The sequence below is a fragment of the Mizuhopecten yessoensis genome, unplaced genomic scaffold (genome assembly GCF_002113885.1).
Source record: "Mizuhopecten yessoensis strain PY_sf001 unplaced genomic scaffold, ASM211388v2 scaffold7547, whole genome shotgun sequence".
Taxonomy (NCBI): Eukaryota; Metazoa; Mollusca; class Bivalvia; order Pectinida; family Pectinidae; genus Mizuhopecten; species Mizuhopecten yessoensis.
In genome coordinates this window covers 1,308,387-1,327,797 of record NW_018407102.1, presented here as the reverse complement: position 1 = coordinate 1,327,797, position 19,411 = coordinate 1,308,387, and the positions used below count along the sequence as shown (strand labels likewise).

The 19,411-nt window shown below is 37.1% G+C and overlaps 1 protein-coding gene across 1 annotated transcript in view; it reads left to right on the top strand.

Annotated features, from left to right (window-relative positions):
- Positions 1-12,872: 12,872 nt before the first annotated feature.
- The window catches only part of LOC110453939, a 135,374-nt gene continuing 128,835 nt past the window's right edge, over positions 12,873-19,411 (top strand). The window contains exons 1-4 of the mRNA XM_021503188.1: positions 12,873-13,039; positions 15,016-15,133; positions 18,158-18,235; positions 18,718-18,941. Of these exons, the coding sequence (XP_021358863.1) occupies positions 15,040-15,133; positions 18,158-18,235; positions 18,718-18,941 (396 nt within the window). The 5' untranslated portion in view covers positions 12,873-13,039; positions 15,016-15,039. The remainder of the gene's footprint in view (positions 13,040-15,015; positions 15,134-18,157; positions 18,236-18,717; positions 18,942-19,411) is intronic.

Below are 19,411 nucleotides of genomic sequence, written 5' to 3'. Positions count from 1 at the left end.
TGTCTTTAGCCTTAGTTCTAGCTTCTCCGCAGGTCAGCTCAGATTCGATGGTTCTGCGTCATGCGGACTTTGGTCTGCCTCTTGGTTTTTCCCTGGGGTGTCGATCTAAGGGATGTCCTGGTAATATTTGATCCTGGCATCATGAAAGATGCCATCTTAAGCGCCTCTGCTGTATATGTTGGATAACGCATGTGGAATTTGTCATGTCTAGGTGTTCATTTGAGATTCGGTTCGGCCAGAAAATTCTACAAATTTGCCTCAGGCAACTGCTGTAGAAACTTGACAGTGCCCTCATATTTGTTTTTGTAACTCTCCAGCATTCACTTCCATAGAATAGGACAGATTTTACATTGCTGCTATATAGCCTTATCTTTGTCTTCCGGTTGTGTTGTTTGGACTTATAACAGGGTCGTAATCTTTGGAATGCAGATCTTGCTTTGGCCAGCCTACTTTTAATGTCTTTTTGTGTTGGGTCTTCTGTGCTGACAACTGTACCTAGATATGAGGACTTGTCAACCTGTTGGCTTCCTATATGCTCTCAGCATCTAGTCTCAAGTTTGATGTAGTGTTTAGCCGCATTTCTTGGCATTGAGTTCTAGTCCAATTTTTCTTGCAAAATGACTGAGGCTTAGCCGGCTTTGTCATTTAATTCCCGAATATGGTCTTGTTTTGATGACAGGACAGCTATATCATCGGCAGAGTCACGGTCCTCTAGTGTTGTAAACATGGACCATGTGATGCCTCTCTTTTTGTCGCTGATGGTCTTACTCATCATCCAGTCAATGGCTACAAGGAATAATATGAATGAAATGATGCGACCCTGTCTTACTCCGGATTTGACACAGACCAGTCAGTAGCTTTGTTGTTAAGTAGCACTGCACAGTCAGTTACTGCCTTTTCTGGTACTCCATACGATCTAAGGACTGTTCACAGAGTCTTTCTATGTATACGGTCGCAGGCCTTCTTGAAATCAATAAAGTCAATATGTTAAGGTGTCTTCCATTCTATGCACTGCTCAGTGATGTTTTTAAGTGCAGAGATCTGATCAATTCACCCTTTCCCTTTTCTAAAACCAGCCTGTTCCTGAGAGTACAAAATATATGAATTTAAATGAAAATAATGACAAAATTAATCACTTCGCGGTGAGGGAAAAAATACGACTGTTCGGTATTCCTTCGTTCATAGAATCTTTATATTACACTGCATCAGCACAAAAATAGATCTGCGCTTCTTTTCGTAGAATATGCACAGTCCCTCGTAAATTCCTTAGTCAAGGTAATCTGCTCGGACTCAAAGTCTGGAATTGCTTCTCTAAAAATTGCCTGGAGTAGTCATTCTTCTGTTAAGTTTGAGAGAGCTATATATGACTGAACACCGTATTAATCTACTACTTTTGTCATGAAAGTATCTCTCAAGATAAATGTACAATGACAGTCTGTAATAAAATGCCTTATGGTATCATTATACGGTTTCCTACATAGTTTACAAATATCAATATGTTCTCATCCCATATGCGCCGTTCTTGATCCATTCATAAATTTGAGAAAAATATCTGCGAATAAAGATTTCTTTTGGAATGCTGCTAGGTGCACATCATAGGAAATACAATTATCTGTTTTCTATTTCACTCTGTATCCTGTGGAGTCCAACCAAACTATCGCATTTGTCCGAACGGGTGGATGTTCTAAGATTTAGTATCAGCTCTACGGCGTAGTGCTGAAACGTTTCTAGTTTTCGAATGTCGCATTTCGTGAGATTGTTCCATAGATCGACCCCATATAACACTGAACGTAGAATAACTTTTGCACAATCGGTCCCCATACGTATAATTGTGTGTAGCATGATGGACCTTTCCTGCAAGCGTTATTAACAACATCGATGTTTTTCAAATTTGAGGGGAGAAGGAATCTTAAGCATATCTCCTTCTCTTTGATTTGAAGTGGGTTATTATTGATAATCCAACCCAGATTTATACATGTACTTCGGAAGGTATATTGCATTTTGATGCATTAAAATGAAATTTCCACTTTTCGGCGTACCTTTGTGCAACGTGGAGTAAAGTTTGTAGAGGCGTGGGGCTAGTAGCAATAAGCGTAACGTCATCTGCTAGACATGGATTACCTCATTCGACAGATTCACTTTCGCTCCAACGTTTGTCATCTCCAATTCGATGAGCATATCGTTTATATGAAGCAAGTACAGAAATGTTTCCGCCTTGTCGCACTGATATATAAACCCTGAACCAAGGTGATTGAGCATTATTACGTACCACAGCACTGTATATTCTAAACAGGTTTCCGGTGATTCCTATATTATACAGTTTATTAAACACGTCGTTGTGTTGCACCGTGTCGAACGCTTTGTTTGTATCTAAGAAGCCACATATACCTTGCTATTTTGATCTTCGTATAAACCTTCCCGAAGCCTAAACGATGTCGTTGTACAGGTAAGACATTTTTGAACCCCTTGTTGCTGTTTTATTTGGGATTTCGATGTGGGTACCATTCGTCCAGCACGAAATGCGCTTGCAGATAATCCTTTCCGTGAGTTTATAGAGAACTGGAAGTAATGATATCGGCCTTTAGTTGTTTGGATCATTCTTTTTTTCTTTTGCTCGTCTTAATGAACTGGAATAATAATTCCTCGTTTCCATGTTTTCGGAATATATCCTGTGTTGCGAATGGAGTTCCAAAATGTTTGGATGATTTCAGTTAAAGCTTTTCCTCCATAGAGAATGTGTTCATTAGTTATCATATCTATTCCCGGAGCTTTATTAGATTTCACGAGTCTGATTGCAGAAACGATTTCCTCGAATGTGAATGCGCTATCCATGCCGTTTTTCTTTATGAATGGTACGTCATCGATGTTTTTGTCGTCAGCGTATAGTTCTTCATAAAAACTTGCGAATAATTCTACAATGCTTTGTAGGTCACGTGCTTTAATGTCATCGTATACAAGTTCTGTGCATACATCTGGTTTCTTTATTATTGCGTTTCCGTACAATTCGCCAAAATAGTCGCGTATCCACATCAACTGTCTCGTCTATCTCGTTATTGACCACGTCCATGCATTTATCATGTGCTTTGCGATGCATGTTCCGGAAGATATTTTTAGCGTTTTTATAGGAACTGTATGTGTCACACTGTAGTCCATGGGGTCTATTATCGTCGTTAATCCAAACTTTCCTGTTCGCTAGAGCTACATTGTGCGCGTTTTCTAATTCTGGAGTCCAATATGGCTTGAGGTATTCTCTGAGACGTCTTTTGGCAATCGTTTCTTCAGCCGACAATGTCAAACATAGAACTGTTTGTTCATATAGTACATCTATACTAAACTGTGTAGACATAGCAAATTCACAGATGGTACGTAATTTTGAAGCGAGAGTTAATTGATACACAATTAACTGACCAACAGTGGCTTTGCTCCATGCTGTATGGTTCGTGTCAAAACTTATCAAAACAAACAGACATTAACATAATTTGTCCTCCATATATAACATTTCATATTGTATTATACTGTTGAAAATATGTTTTCTCTGTACTTTTATAATTTTGTAAAGAGAAATAAAGTTGAAAAGTTGAGGTTGAAAGTTGGTAAATGTAGCTCCCGAAAATCTGGTTTAAGAAATAAACGTATCGGTAATCCGAACCATTCAATATACGTATACAGTATTTTTATGCCACATAGAATAACTTGTGTAAATATTTTTGTTTATCTTTTGATTGTTCCCGATTTCACATCCCTTTTACACCATTGGAATATATTTTATACCAAAATCAAATGTTTATAGCTAAGGCTATTTGATTGGTTTCAATGATCATAAACTCACCATTAGCAATGCTGAAAGACATTGGTACCTAGTTATGCTTTTAGTATAATAAAAAAGAGGTAATCCGAAAGCAAACCCTTCAATTTTACCACTACGCTATTACGCGATTTTCTTTGATCTTTCGCCAAAGCATTACTTCAAGATCACAGGTACAACTCCGATAGAGGGCGTAACTCTTGGATTTCGAAAAATATTTTTTGTTTTAATACAAAAAGATAATGCTATTGAATAGGCATAATGATTAGACTTTTAATTCGCTTTAATAAATGGCCGATTAATTATAAGTATATATTATTGAAAGAGGTGTCTGTGTAGTGTGTACTGCTTAATTGTAATGGTGGGCTGAGAAAATGTTACTGGGTTGTTTTAACTTCAGGGTTTGAAAGGAGTGATTACTGAAATCTAAAAAAAACTAGGGTCCATGCTATTCACGAAATGAGAATGTCTTCATACCAGGCCAGACGGAGAACTTGGATTAAATAATAAAATTTGGTTATATATCAGAGACCTATTAAATAATTAAAGGTGTTTGGTTCTATGGTAATGCTTTATTTATGACGAATTTCTATTTCTAGAAAACCATTTTTTTCTCACTAAGACATTGTTTTGAAGTACTTATCAATTGCCCGTAACTGGTTCGTGAGATTTTTCATGATCTCTTATATTATCAGTACCAATTTTATTATACAACGCCAGGCTTAGTGGTGATTTTCCCACATAAAAAAAACCCCAGTTATCTGGTCTTGATAAAGAATTACGGCAATATTTTATTCAAGTCAAGTTATACATTATGGAAGGGACGTAACTCTTCCAGGCTTGTGCCGCTTAAAAACAATATGGCGTGTTTGCTCGGTTTGGTTGGAGCAGAGACAAAGTCATCATAGTACAGTAAAATTTGTTATCTATTTTTTTCTGTGGTTTCAACAAATATTGACACGGGTTATTTATTTTACTAAGCGCTTCGAATCGTAATCAATTTTGAATAATTAGCAGTTATACATGTAAAAAGGTTTTTACACATTTAGATTTTAATTTTTATAACAAAATCAAATGTCAACTCGAATCAAAGCAGACCTTCAATACATAGACTATTTTGATGTCACATCTCCGATATTATATTTGCTGTGTATATATCGAATATAAGTCTGCTCTATAAAATCCCTTCACTGCCACCAGTTTCCACGTAATCGATAAACACGATAGCACATTTACTAATTTACCTAAGTTACAACATCCAGCGTTATTTCATTATTCTTACCTATTAATTATCTCTAACAATAATTTGTTCGTAATGATCCTCTACTCCAGAAACTCCAATAATACTTCTCCAAAATTAAATTTCTTCATTCCAAAATCTCACTCCTCAAAATCCAAAACATCTTCCACTTATAATGTACATAAATCAAAACTATTTTTCGAAATCGATATTCACTCGTGTTAACTATACATATCGGTGTAACCATTCCATTACAATAATTGTGAAATAAAAATAAACAGAACGTCGAGGAATGTCAATGCCGTGAGGTATATACACAGTAATCAAAACACAGACTCCCGCCCCTGTCGCTGGGTGTTTCAAACAATATCGATGACTGTGCCACAGATTATAAGTGTGGGCTTATTTGTATTATAACTAGACCCAATACACACCTACGCACTGCATGTGATATAAACTGTCATCCAAGCGATTTAGATATTGTCACATTAAAATCATCATTTGTGAAAAAAGCTTGAATTCAAAACGACAAAAATGAGTCATGATGGCTTATTTCACGCCCCGGTGGAATGTCGTGGAGTTGTTTACCTGCCATTACAGGTAAGAAGTCGATGCAGGTAGCATGGATCGTAGTGGCCGCATTGTTAGCATAGCGTAGACACGAATCACATATAACCAGACGTATATGTCGTTTAGTCAATATAATTTAACGTGTATATTCAAATATCGGACGGAGAAAAGTCAGTGGACGAAGGTTTTAACACTTCAGATCAAGAATAACAAAATTGTAGTTTTAAACAAGATGTTAATGCTTTTTTCAACACCTGACAAGTTATCTCCACATCTACATCACCAAATTACACAGGACTTCGGGCGGTAGATAGAAATCTCCGACAATGTACAAAGGCTAGTCAGCTTGACCGGCGAGGCATACATATATAGAGGTCACTGGTCAATGATCGCTAGGTCAAGAAGTGAGACAATATCAGAATTATGTATTAATCTTCCTGTGATGTTATTATCGCATCAACACTAAAAAAATCGATCTTGACTAAGATCGAGCCCACGTTTATATAATTAGTCATACAGGTAATATTCAATCATCCCCGGAATTATTTAAAACGAATTCACTTCAATATCACTCGAAGGGATGACACCTAACCGTGCAGTCACCGAGAGAAATGGAGAGTGTCTCCGCACACTCATATAGACACAGTGAGGACGATCTTCTATGTATCTGATCACAGACAATCGACGAGGTCCCGTTCCGTTTCGCGTCCTGTACATCTTATTGTACATTCCACATCGTATTGTTATTGAGTACTTCTTATTGTACACATCTTATTAAACTCGGGATTGACAGTAGATATAAGATTAAACAGATCTATAAACTCGCGAAGCGTAACGAACACAAGTTCACGATCGATTGCCGACAGACATACCTGCGGTTTGGTTACCATTACAAATGTTTTATGTAATTTAGGCGTGGCTGTGGTGTTTGAATGACCGAATCTCTATAGACGGACATTTATTTCCCTTTCAAAGAACCCCCCCCCCTCCCCCCCTTCTTTTTATGCCCCCGCCATGGTGACGGGGGCATTCAAGTCTTACAGACATTTTCTAGTGTAAGTAGATAGTGTCAAACGTTTTGTGTTGTATCGCCACAAAGAGAGATACAACATGTTTAGCATGTATCCGACGTTGAGTAGTTTGCCCAGTTATAATAGCAGAGGGTTAAATATGAAAGAACTTCGATTATTATAATTTACTTGTTATAAAATCAGTTCTGCTACGATAATTCTACTCCCGAATAACAAGGAGCTTATCCGCTCATGGTGCGTATATATACTCGGAAAATGAAAAAATGCTGTGACTCCCTAAAATGCTTCCGCTCTACAAATATCTTTTTATGAACACAGTCAACATATGAATATGTGTTTATTGAGATTATCAAATACACATTACGGTGGGTTTTTTTTACGAGGTACCAAGTGACTCTAGGTATGTTTGACTTTTGATGAATCATAACGTTAAAGGGTAAAGCTTTACGAAGGATGACGTAAGACGAAGAGTGACGTTTCATAAACAATGACATTGACGAAGAAAGACATTCAATGAAGGATTTGATGAAGATGACGTTAGAGAAGAGTGGCATTTGATGAAGAATGAAGTGTGATAAATGAGTTGTTTGATAATGGATTAAGTTATAGAAAGGGTGACGTTGATGAATGATAAAGTTTGATGTAGGGTGACGTTCAGTGATGACTTACCTCAGATCGTTTGATGAAGGATGACATATAAGACGAAGAGTGAAATTTGATGAAGAATGACGTGTAATAAATGAGCTATTTGATGAAAGATTATAAGACTCTTTCATGCCCAAGGGTGTAGGATTTAAATAATCTCAACCCGAGGGGGAATATTCTTAAGTTGCCAAACACGAGGCTTTGCCGAAGGTTAAGATTCCCCTATCTCACCAACAAGGGGGTGAATGATTTGTTTTCTCTTACCCTGTGCTCCCATTGTGTATCATATTCACAATGATAACGTTACATGATATACTCAGGGTTGACGTGACGTTGATGGATTGTTGACGTGACGTCATTGTATTGTTGAAGTGACGTCATACCATTGTTATGAAAAGGGGAATCCTCCCGTCTCAACCCTAAGGAAATCTCACACCGGTAAAAGTGCGGATACACCTGTCCAGTGTAAGAGAATAATAGAATCTTTGACCCCCTTGAGGGTGAGATAGGAGATTCTATTACGTTGATGGATTGTTGACGATCATATACACAATGTAATGATAACATGACATGCTAAATTCAGGGTTGACGTGACGTTGATGGATTGTTGACGGGACGTCATTGTATTGTTGAAGTGACGTCATGCCATTGTTATGAATAGGGGAACCCCCCCCCCCCGTCTCAACCCTAGGGTGACACAAGTAATTCTCTTACCCTGGACAGGTGTATCCGCATTTTTTACCGGTGTGAGATTTCCTTGTCTCACCCTAGGGTTGAGACTGGGGGATTTCCCTATTCCTAGCAATGGCATGACGTCACTTTAACAATACAATGACGTCACGTCAACAATCCATCAACGTCACGTCAACCCTGAATTTAGCATGTAACGTTATCATTACATTGTGCATATGATACACAATGAAAGAACAGGGGAAGAGAAAAAGAACAGGGTAAGAGAAAAAGAATCATTCACCCCCTTGTGGGTGAGATAGTGGAATCTCAACCCTCGGGGAAAGATTCTTTAGTTGCCAAACACTCGGAAAAGCCTCGTGTTTTGATTAATCTCACACCGGTAAAAGTGCGGATACACCTGTCCAGGGTAAGAGAAAGAAAGTTCCTCCACCCCTTTCTTACCCTGGACATATAGGATCTTACATGAGTTTCCATTTCATATGAGGTTTATGAAACGAGTCTAAGATTGTTTTGGCATTTATTCGTGTAAAACGAGTTTTCATGCAACCTTGAAATGTAAAAGGCGTGACGTCACAATTGGAACTTACAACCAACCACAGGGCTGATAGGTCATATTACATGGGTAAATATTCACTGGATAAAACAGTACATTATGTGATAAAGAGATTTATAATATCAGTATAGTATTTTCGAAGGATATTATATAATCTAGCACAAATCCTCCTTGTTTCACAGGACCTCCATCGCATTCGAAGTATTGTATAAGTCTACGAATAAAAGTGTCTTTTGACACGCTATTTGGAGGACTATCTGTTAAATACGGTAGAAAGTTAAGTTTCCTCTTTTCAATTCCACTGGTTATTCTGTTTAGACCTAATATTGTTTCACACATGTCCGATCATGTTCCACACCCTTTGAACACATGAGGTCAGATGATATGTTTACTTCAAGGTGAACGTCGGAATCTACGATTTGAACAATATCTCCATTGGTCATCCATGGAAAATGTATGACGTTCTTTTTTAATGAAATCGTAGAACATTTCAACGCATTAAATGTGAAATTCCACTTTGAAGCATAGGCTTTTGTGATGGTAGGCAGAGCTTGGAGAGCTCTATGGCTGGTACTGATGAGCGCGACATCGTCAACAAGATGGGGGTTTCCACACTTGACCGATAGGATTCTCGCACCGGCATCCGACTTTTCCAATTCACAAAGCAGGACATTTATTATTTGTATGAGGTACAAAAACAGTTTATATAACTTCACCTTGCTGTACCGACCTATTCACCTTGATCCATCGTGATTGAACACTATTATAAACAGCCCTGTAGATTCCTTGGTACGAATTACACAACGTTCTAAACAAGCTTACTACAACTTAGATTGTGTAATGTGCCTCTGTGGTGAACAGTGTCAAACGCTTTGTACGTATCTAGGAACGCGACATACAGTCATACACACTGATATTCTGTTCTAAATTTTCATAAATACATTCATGGAGGTTAAAATATGTCGTTGTGCAANAAAACTGATTACTTCTTACTTCATTTGATTGAGATTCTTCCAATCTTTCAATCATGTACATTACTTCAATTAATCATCTCATTAATATTTTTCTTTTGTCATTTGTATTCTCATGTGCGTACAACTGTCCGCCATCTATCAAATCAGCTTGTCTTGTACAATGTAGGTTATGTTACATGTTATTCAATATTTGTGTAATGTTTTCGACACCCTTATTGTACATGTACACATTAATTACTCTGTATTATGCTGTAATGCTTATGGGCCGTAAGGCTGAAAGTGAATAAACAATACAATACCTACAGGAACTTGTTACCCTGTATCAGCCGTCGAGATCATTGCGGTCGGAGTCAGAATCTTTGTTGTGTGTCCCAAAATCTCGTACTGTGACCTACGGAAACAGATGCTTTGGGAGGGTTTCGGCTACGTTGTGGAATAGCTAACCATCTGCTATTAGGAAGTCAAATACCCTAGCCAAGTTCAAGAGGGACATAAAAACTCACCTCTTCACGTCTGCATTTTAGAATCTTTGCAAAGATGGCATGTAAATACCACCCTTTTATTTGTTCAATTATGTGCACATTGCTTGTTAAATGTATGAAAGTGATTGCAAGCCTTTATTGTTTGTTTTCACAATTATAACCATTACTATTATCCATATGTTGTAAAGCGCCTTAGAGTAATTTTACAAATTATATAGGGCGCTATATACATGCTGTATATTATTATTTTATTATTTCCTTTCTGAAATCCTTGTTGTTGTTTGTTTGGAAAGTCTTATTTCCGTCTCTATCCAGCGTATAATGCGATTTCTAATTCGGCCTTTCTAATTACCATTTCCATTAGTTTATATACTACAGGAAGTAGGGAAATCGGTCGGTAGTTGTTCGGATCGCTCTTATGTTTATGTCTTACCTTTGCATATCGGAACTCATCTTTCTAGGTTTTTGGTACTTTCCCAGATATTCGAATACAATTGATAGTTTGTGATATTGTCTATATACCCGGTGATTTATTCAATTTTAGCTCTCGTATACACCCGTTAATCTCATTAAAATGTAGATGGCGAGTCCAGAACGTCGACATAAGAAAATGGTAGATTACAATCATTCTTCTCTTTTGAGTTTAAAAAGAGTCCGCGAAAATGTCAACAGTACCTATAGGATCTCTCTTAACTTCGTTCCCGGGGGTAAGCTCTGTACATATATCCGACACTTTGTTTGTCTTATTCAGCAGTATCGTCTAACTGGGTTAGAGTACTCGATGTTAACAGTGTCCATATACATGTTTTATAGACTTATTAAATCCATTTTTAGCCTCCTTATAGACTTTATCTGTTTCGTGCTCCATTCCTCGTGGTCTGTGTTCATCCATAATCTTCTTTTGTATAAAGCTATATCATGTGCATTTTCGATATCCTCTGCCCAGTACGGCTTGAGATACTTCTTGAACTGTCGCTTTGGAATTGTTTCCTCGGACGCTAACGACGTACACGACGATAATTGTTGATATAATGCATCTACTCCGAGCTGTGTAAAAAATGCTGAGTTTTTTTCTGACACTGATGCTCTATTCCGTGATGTATGATGTACATTTCTCTGTAACCCAGAACAAGGAACACTGCAGTTCAATGAGCAGGTAATCGGATAATCGCGATCGGTAAATGGTTTAATTCACGATTTTGCTGCAGGTCCAGAGCTTAGATGTGTTTTGAGAAATAAGGAATCATTTGACGAGTTGAACTACTTCAGGCGGAATCAGATGAGCCATTGTATGTCATATATGTGATACCACTTTTCATGTAGGAGATTTGTATAAAGCCTTGTTACTTCTGTATCGTTTGATATTTTTGATTGGTTTCGAAGCAGATGGATGTCATATCTCAAATGTATTTGATGACATGGTATCTTGTGATGCTGGCTGTGACAGATAATAGATGTGTAAGTGATCTATCAGATTGACATTTTTCACCAATTTTAAGCATCTTGCAGAGGGAGAACCTGCCCGTTCAAGTCTCACAAAAATAAGAAATTTATCATTGAACCACCTGATCAGAAATATAATGTGTGTGCATAACATGATCAAGCATTTTTCTCTCGGGTGATGCAGTTGTACTGATTGTGGTTTGCATATAATGTGTGCTATATGCGTATTTTCTCTGAACTCACCGTTAACTCACCGTTGTCGACTCTTCGACTATTTGTACCCCTCCCCCCACCCCCCCCGGTCTGTACCTCCCGCTCTGTAGCATGCGGGGCTGAATTTGCCTGGGTGGAACCGTTATCTAGCCTGAGGACATTGTTGTTAAATAGAAAATTGGAAGACTCATAATCCGCACCAATCTACGTATTAAGTTAGGTACCCCATTGCTCACCTGCTGACATCCCTTTGATATCATACATGGAAACAGTTTTAAAGGTGTGTATTGGGCCTCCTGCTGTCAGCAATGGACACAGGCGTTTTAGTGTTATTTGTATGTACATGAATTTCACACCTAAGTATAGGCCAATGGAGTGGAACGGGTGATTTTCAGTACCGAACCAAGATGTTATAACTTGTGTATATCAGAGACGTCACAAAAAATACTTTTTATATGTCTCTGATTGTATGGAGAAACACATATTTTGAATATCATAATGCAATTATATTTTCGAGATAAATATAATTTAGCACTGCATACATAGCAGTTTTCCCATTCTTCTGCTTCAGGAACCTCGTGATCTTCAGTTATAAAGTCATGAATCAAACCAAATTTATTCCGCGTAGTTGTTCCTTGAAAAAATGACTTTAATTATAAAATTGTAGGCCCGGCCTCCATGATACCCACAGACATGTTTCAGGCCAAATAAGTTAACAATGTGCGTAGTCTTTAAGTGAAGTAGACTTAAAGCCGACTGTTAATTCGCCAATTTCCACGTCCTTCCCCCCATACAAAACCACGGACTGATACAACTTAACAATTTGTTAGAATCTGATCGGTCGTTCTGAAGGAGTAAGGAAAAAATGAAACACTTTAAATATTATTTTAAGTGGGATAACAACAAGGCTAGTACTTTCAGGACATACATATTACCACGGAATTACCGTGTTTACTTTACATGTTATAATGAGGATGAGAAAATACGAAACAGTGCCTGCGTGATATCCATGTTCATCTATTCACGAATTTGGGAAACCCCTTCTCTGATTGGTTGTTATTTTTACTTCACCACAGGCAACTCCTATGTGAAGAACTCGCTCCACTTGTAGAACCGGTTTGTCAACTACGCTTGAGTGGTCTTCAGCCTATTGAGGTTTAAAATAGTATCAAGAGACGGGCTTTTCATAATGAAAACCTTAGCATATATTATTGTACCTGTTATAGACCGTACTCAAGGTGTGGTGGAGATTCCGCGAGGTTGCAACCACGGGTACGGACCATCAGAGTGGTTTGGAGTGCATCAGTGGCCGAAACTGACCTGCAATATTATTAAGAAGACAAGATCGGACTTATATTGTTTCGGATATTTCATTACATAAGAAAATCAGGTAAATATTGAATTTAATTATACATTTTACATTGCTGCTACCGGTTTGGGAATATATTCGGCTCATGCTTCTAAGCACGCGTATTGGAGAACCACCCTAACATGAATGCCAGTTAGCCGAATGTCGGATGTAATATTAGATTTATGTTTTCATTTACAGCCGATGTTTTGATTATAATTAGAAATAATTAGAACGTATTTGTGATCGGATGTCAGTTGATTGATTAAAGTACATAGCTGTATTTACAACAATATATACCGTAAGTGTTAATTGAACAGCAGGTAGGGGACCATGTAGACCTAAAAAGGATAGGTAGAGTGAATAAGGCTACATAGTGAGCATCAAAATTATTCGGATACATTTATTTGACGGCCTTTATTTTACACATCTTCGTGAAAGAAAGAAAAGTACAAGAATTAAGCATTCGTTAAAGCTGATTACACGGGGGGCCCCATGACAAATCCAGCTAAAGGGTGTAAAACGCTTTTAAGATTTCATATATATATATTTCTTTTTTGTATTGATTTTTCTGTGTGAAGTTTTAATTTGGATAAATTTTTACATTTGAAAACCATACTACAAAAGTTTGACTGGTGTACACTATGTATATCATCATTCATTAGACATATAAAATGTTCAAACTGAAGTTTTTCTAAAAAATATTTTTGATTATATGACTAAATATTAAGGTAATTACATGACTATAAGGTAATATATTATAAAATATGCCAGGTATTTTAAAACTTAAAAGTTATATAATTTACATTAAGGAAAATGTTTTCTGATAAAATTGATTTTATACAATTAAATGTAAAATTGAAATTTAACTGAAAATGGAACTGATTATTTTTTTTGGAAAAATGGTAATCACTCACACATTCATACAAATAAAATTTAGGCATTATTTAAGTAAAAAATAGCTTGAGAAAGGTATATTTTTTTTTTCAGTTAATAACAAAAATAGAACTGACAGTATCAGTGTTTAAATTATTTTACGTCTGTCTGTAGACCCTTGTATAGATGAAGACCGTTTATTGTAATACATTATTACATTGTAACAACAGTAACATACATTCTGGGTATTGATGTCAGTGAAAACAATGGACATTATATAGCATTAACAATGTGCTGTCTTCAGAAGTGCAGTAATGTATTTGGTTTTCACTCCAATTTTTGTATTGAAGCACCCGTAAGTTGTCAAACAGGTAGCTTGTTTAGGTGTATCCGCTGGGCTTGGTCGACTCATTCAGGTTACACCGTGCTCCAGTGCACACTGTAGTATAGAGTCTGTCTACTGGGTGGGACTATATAGGAATAGAGGTCTGTCAAATAAAACTAGAAAAATGAAACGTTGCTGTGTAACATACTTAACTTCAGTGAAATAGAGAAAAAATATTGGTCTTAATTTTTGATTGTGCTTAATAAATTCTGATGAAAGATTTTACTGTAATGTGTACATTGTCGTCAAACTGGTACAAATTTACGTAGCTGTGGTCAGAAGTCTGTACGTTACGTCGTATATTTCATAAACATGCCAAAATCTTTTACCCTTGCCTGATAGAATATTTTGTATTCCCACGCTATCATGTTTACTTCAAGTAAATATCTATATTTTACTCCCGAGTATACTGTGGGTTCTGACCATTGTCGGCTGTGCATCGGTCTCACTTGAAAAAGTATTACAAGTCCTCACATGTATAACCATCTGTCAACATTGCAACATTACTGAAAACTCTTGTGCAGAATCCTTCGTTCATTTGTCAGATGTTACTGTTTTTGATGTTATTATTGACTTAATTGTAAAATTAATTGTTTTTATCTTGTTACAATTAGGCTTGTATGATTGTCGCTTGGTATAATTGTAACTGCTGAATTAAAAAAGAAATAAATTGAAATTCCCCAAAAAAATCAAACTTGAAATGTTTTTGAATTTGTTTTTTTGTAGACATGAGTTTGATTGTATTTTTCATTTACAGGGGCGGTTAGTGGCGCTCACACCCATGGCTGTCACAGGCAGCATGGATTCAGTTGGGCTCCTAGTCACAGCTCTAGTGATGGCTAGCTATGTAGCCGGTCAAAACCCGAACCCAAGTCGTAAGTTTTAATGTATTGGTTGTCATGTGGAAGAATTTACCTAAAGTCAATAGTAAAATACAGTGAGCGTGGTTAAATGTCATCTTTATGACTTTTATTGAAACCTCAAAAGTTAGTCCAATATAGTCATATGGTTATGTATATACGGTGTGTTATTTATTTCAATTACCTATTTATTTCTGACTAAAAGTCATTAGGATCCATTGGATTTTTTTTCTGGCTATCTTTTTATACCCACCCTAAAGTCTGTTAATTTGTAACCCCTTCCATTTCCCACCCTAAAGTCTGTTATTTTGTAAGCCCTTCCCTTATCCACCCTCAACTTCATTAGGTCATATCTCCTATCCTTACGACTCCATTACAAATATTTATGACAAAAAAGTCGATGGCTTGCTCCAAAGTTACACAAATAAAAATAATGAAGTCTTATTTGCTATACCAGTGTTTAGTTTTGAGAATACAAAAAAAAATGTTAATGATCTTCGTTACATGTAATTGTGTTTCAAACCAAGAAGACATTCTTTCAAGAGTTTAATTTGACAAAAAGTAGCTTCAACATTCAGGTGTTCAGAGGATTTTTTTGTTGAGACACAGACACCTTAATTGCTTTGAAGATTTCCCCCTGATTTAAACCTCAAAACTGATCTCAAACAACCCGTTTAGCCTAGCACAATAAAAATGTTGAAATATTTTCAAACGCTTCTTAGATAAACAGCCTTCAAATCTGTCTGTTTTGAAGTTCTAGGAACATGAGATACCTTTGTGGGGATATGTAATGTGGTATTTCATCAAATAGCTATAAACACTTTTATGTATTGAGTTTCAAACAGTAAAATGCAGCTCTATTCAGTCAGCGACCATGCAGTTCAGATTGAGAAGATGTGATACACTGGAGGTCCGATCGTAACATTTGTTCCAAAAGTTGGGGTGTAGCTGTGGAGATCTGATTGTGCTTGTAATTTGCGTGACATCGTTGTTAGTTAGTTTTATAAGAACATCATTTATGTCGTGGTCTGATTGACATTTCCATTAGGGTTGAATGTTTGTTTGTATTTACCGAGAACAATAACTCGGTCATCTCTCAGTGATGATTATAAAACTACATAATATTACTGTTGCCATGGAAACACAGGGTTTGCAAAAAAAGACCAGTTGCTAGTATTGCACATACATGATTGTATACTATGGTGTCTAGTTAGGCTTCTTATATATATTGTGCGTATACTTTCACTATAACGGGTGCCCTAATGGGCCCTGTACTCGGTTGAAAGGTCCCAGTACTAGTTTACTCTGTGAACTAAAGACGGACTGTATGATGTGGCTAATATTCAGCATTATAACACCACCAGTTGAATATCTGATAAAATAAACACCAATTGTAATCGGGGGCACAGTCGATGGTGCACTTGGTTTTCACCAAGACAGGTTTGATTATCTGATCGGACGTGGAAAATGTAACAGGTTGGCTGTCTGGTCATGTTGTCTTTCTTGAGATAATCCAGTTTCCTCCCACACCAAAAAACATCTACATGCTTTCATCCAAGACAACAAGAGTGATTAATGTCAGTTGTTCCATTATTATTAGCTCACCGGGTCCAAAGGCTTATGCCATACCGTGGTGTTCATCGTCCATCCGTCAACAATTTTTTTAAACCACTTCTTCTTCTAAACCACTGATTGGAATTCAACTAAATTTGACTGAAAGCATCCCTAGGTGGCGGGGATTCAAAATTATACAACTGGTTGGGTTGTCCCCCCCAGGGGACTGAGGGGCGGGGCCAAAAGGGGGCATTTTGGCTATATTGCTTCAAGCGACTTCTTCTCTGGAACTAAAAGATGGGCATCAACCATATTTGACTGGAAGCATCCTTAGGAGGTGGGGGTTCAAAATTGTACAACTGGTTGGGCTGACCCCCCAGGGGACTGAGGGGCGGGGCCAAAAGGGGGCAATTTGGCTATATTGCTTCAAGCGACTTCTTCTTAGGAACTAAGAGATGGGCATCAACCATATTTGACTGGGGGCTGAGGGCGAGGCCAAAAGGGGGCATTTTGGCTATATTGCTATAAACGACTTCTGTAGAGAATGCAGTTATGATATTAGAATATTAGAATAGACCCTGGGGTATGACCTAACCCCTATGGACCTAGTTTCTTAGTCATAGCTTGGAAACAGTTGAGATCCCCACCCTATAACCATACAATTGCTGAGTATAAAGAGATGAATGCACATATACTTCCAGGATGGCCTTTGGGTCTGCCCCACCCTTGGAGACTTAAACCCTTGGTCAAACTTCAAAATGGTTAAGATCCCCACCCCAAAACTATAAATACAAATGCAGGGCAAAAAGAGACAAATGCAGTCATGATATTAGAATTGATCCTGGAGTCTGGCCACAACTCTAGTTTCTGAGTCACAACTTGGAAATAGTTGAGATCCCCACCCCATAACCATACATGAAATTGCTGGGCATGAAAAATCTAATACAGATATGCTACAAGGATTGGCCTTGTGGTCTGGCATATTCCCTTGGATCTCATTTGGAGAATAGTTTGCCATGATTGCTTAGATATCCATGTGTTTGATACAGGCCCTCTGGGCCTCTTGTTGTAAAATAAACATTTATAAACATTTTTTTTCCATTTATCACCAATGTTCCAAAATCAGAAATGGTTGTAGGAAAAATCAATCACTTTTCTTAACCTTGCTGTAAAAATGACACTGGAAAATATTTAACTTATCATAAGCTGATCTCTCATGAACAGCTGTTTTGGGGCTATTCTTGTGTCACGTTTGTCTCCATTTTCAGCATTTTCTCCCAGTTGCTTCTTTTTGTTGTATTGTACATATGAATGGTTTCTATATAAAAAAAAGACAAATATGTATTTCCCTGAACTTGTGTTACTGATCTTTATGAACACATATTCCATTTTGAACAGGTAATTTTGTCCTAATAATGTTTGGTTTATATATTAACAGATTTTGTGTAGAATTTGTTATATAAACTTCGTTTGCTCTTCCTTCAGCTTGTGACTTGACAACCCAGCAATCCAACAGTTCCAACCCAACAATAAGAATAAATTTCGATGAAGCCACTGCAGCCGGTACGTACATCCATTTTCTGTGGGTCTCTGGCAGATTTCTTACAAAAGTTGCCAGATACAGTTAATCAATCTGATCTTTTATGTTCAGATTTTAAGGTCTAGTACTACTTTCATATTCCATATATATTGTCTTATGATGTCACCATGATAGTAAATCATGAAAACAATCAAATAGTGGTTACTTGCTGGTAGTCACTAATTGCTGTTTAAGCTGGTTTTTGAGCTGGAAGTGACTACCACTAAACAAGCAGTAACATATACTGTATGTATAAATCCCTATATCGACCAGCACACTCACAAACAGGCACACACATATACATATACTATAACTTATGTGCTACAATTTATGATTATTTCCTCTACTTTCATTTGAATACATACTGTTATATAACATGAACTGTGAACGTGTACAATATTTGTCTGTCATATGTGTCTTGTAAAATGTAAATATTTCATTGTATCTATATTTATCTCTATTGTAGATCTGACAAATTTGCCGGCCTTCACTGCATACAGTACAGTTTTTGGAACGATAGCTCCTGGCAATAATCAAATTACCCTAGCTATTGTTGATGAATTTAGTCCCAATCCCAACAGCCCAAAAGGATCCACCCACTTCGAGCTTGTGGATCAGGCTTTGTCCGCCCCAAACAATGGCGAGTCGAACGGTGTCTTCATCAGACTCATCGCTCCAATTGACAGAGATGTATGTATCTTTATTCCTGCCACTTTACCTGGCTTGTTCAGTACATTATAAAATATGCATCTTTCTTTATATTTGATTATTGTTGACACAGACCTGTCACTGAAATATTATGTAGACCAGGAACCCCCCCACCCAAACATTGCTCCAAGTCGAATCAACGTAATTGTTCCAGCCTTTTGTAAGAACTGTTTTTAGGAATAAGTAATAAGTATACTTATCATCCATCATGCTTGAAGTTTGTAGTAAGAGAGGGGGATGCTGGAACAAAGATGGAGGAAAAAATGTGAATTGATAATGTGGAATTAATAAAAATAACCAATAAAACGGCTTTCACTTCCCTATTATAACTTTTTGTTTATATGAAATTGGAAGTATTTCATTCCTATGTTGAGCTATTCCAGTTTATAATTTGTTTGATATTTCAAGAGGATGCCTACAAAATGTAAATTTGAAGTGTAGAATTAAAAGTA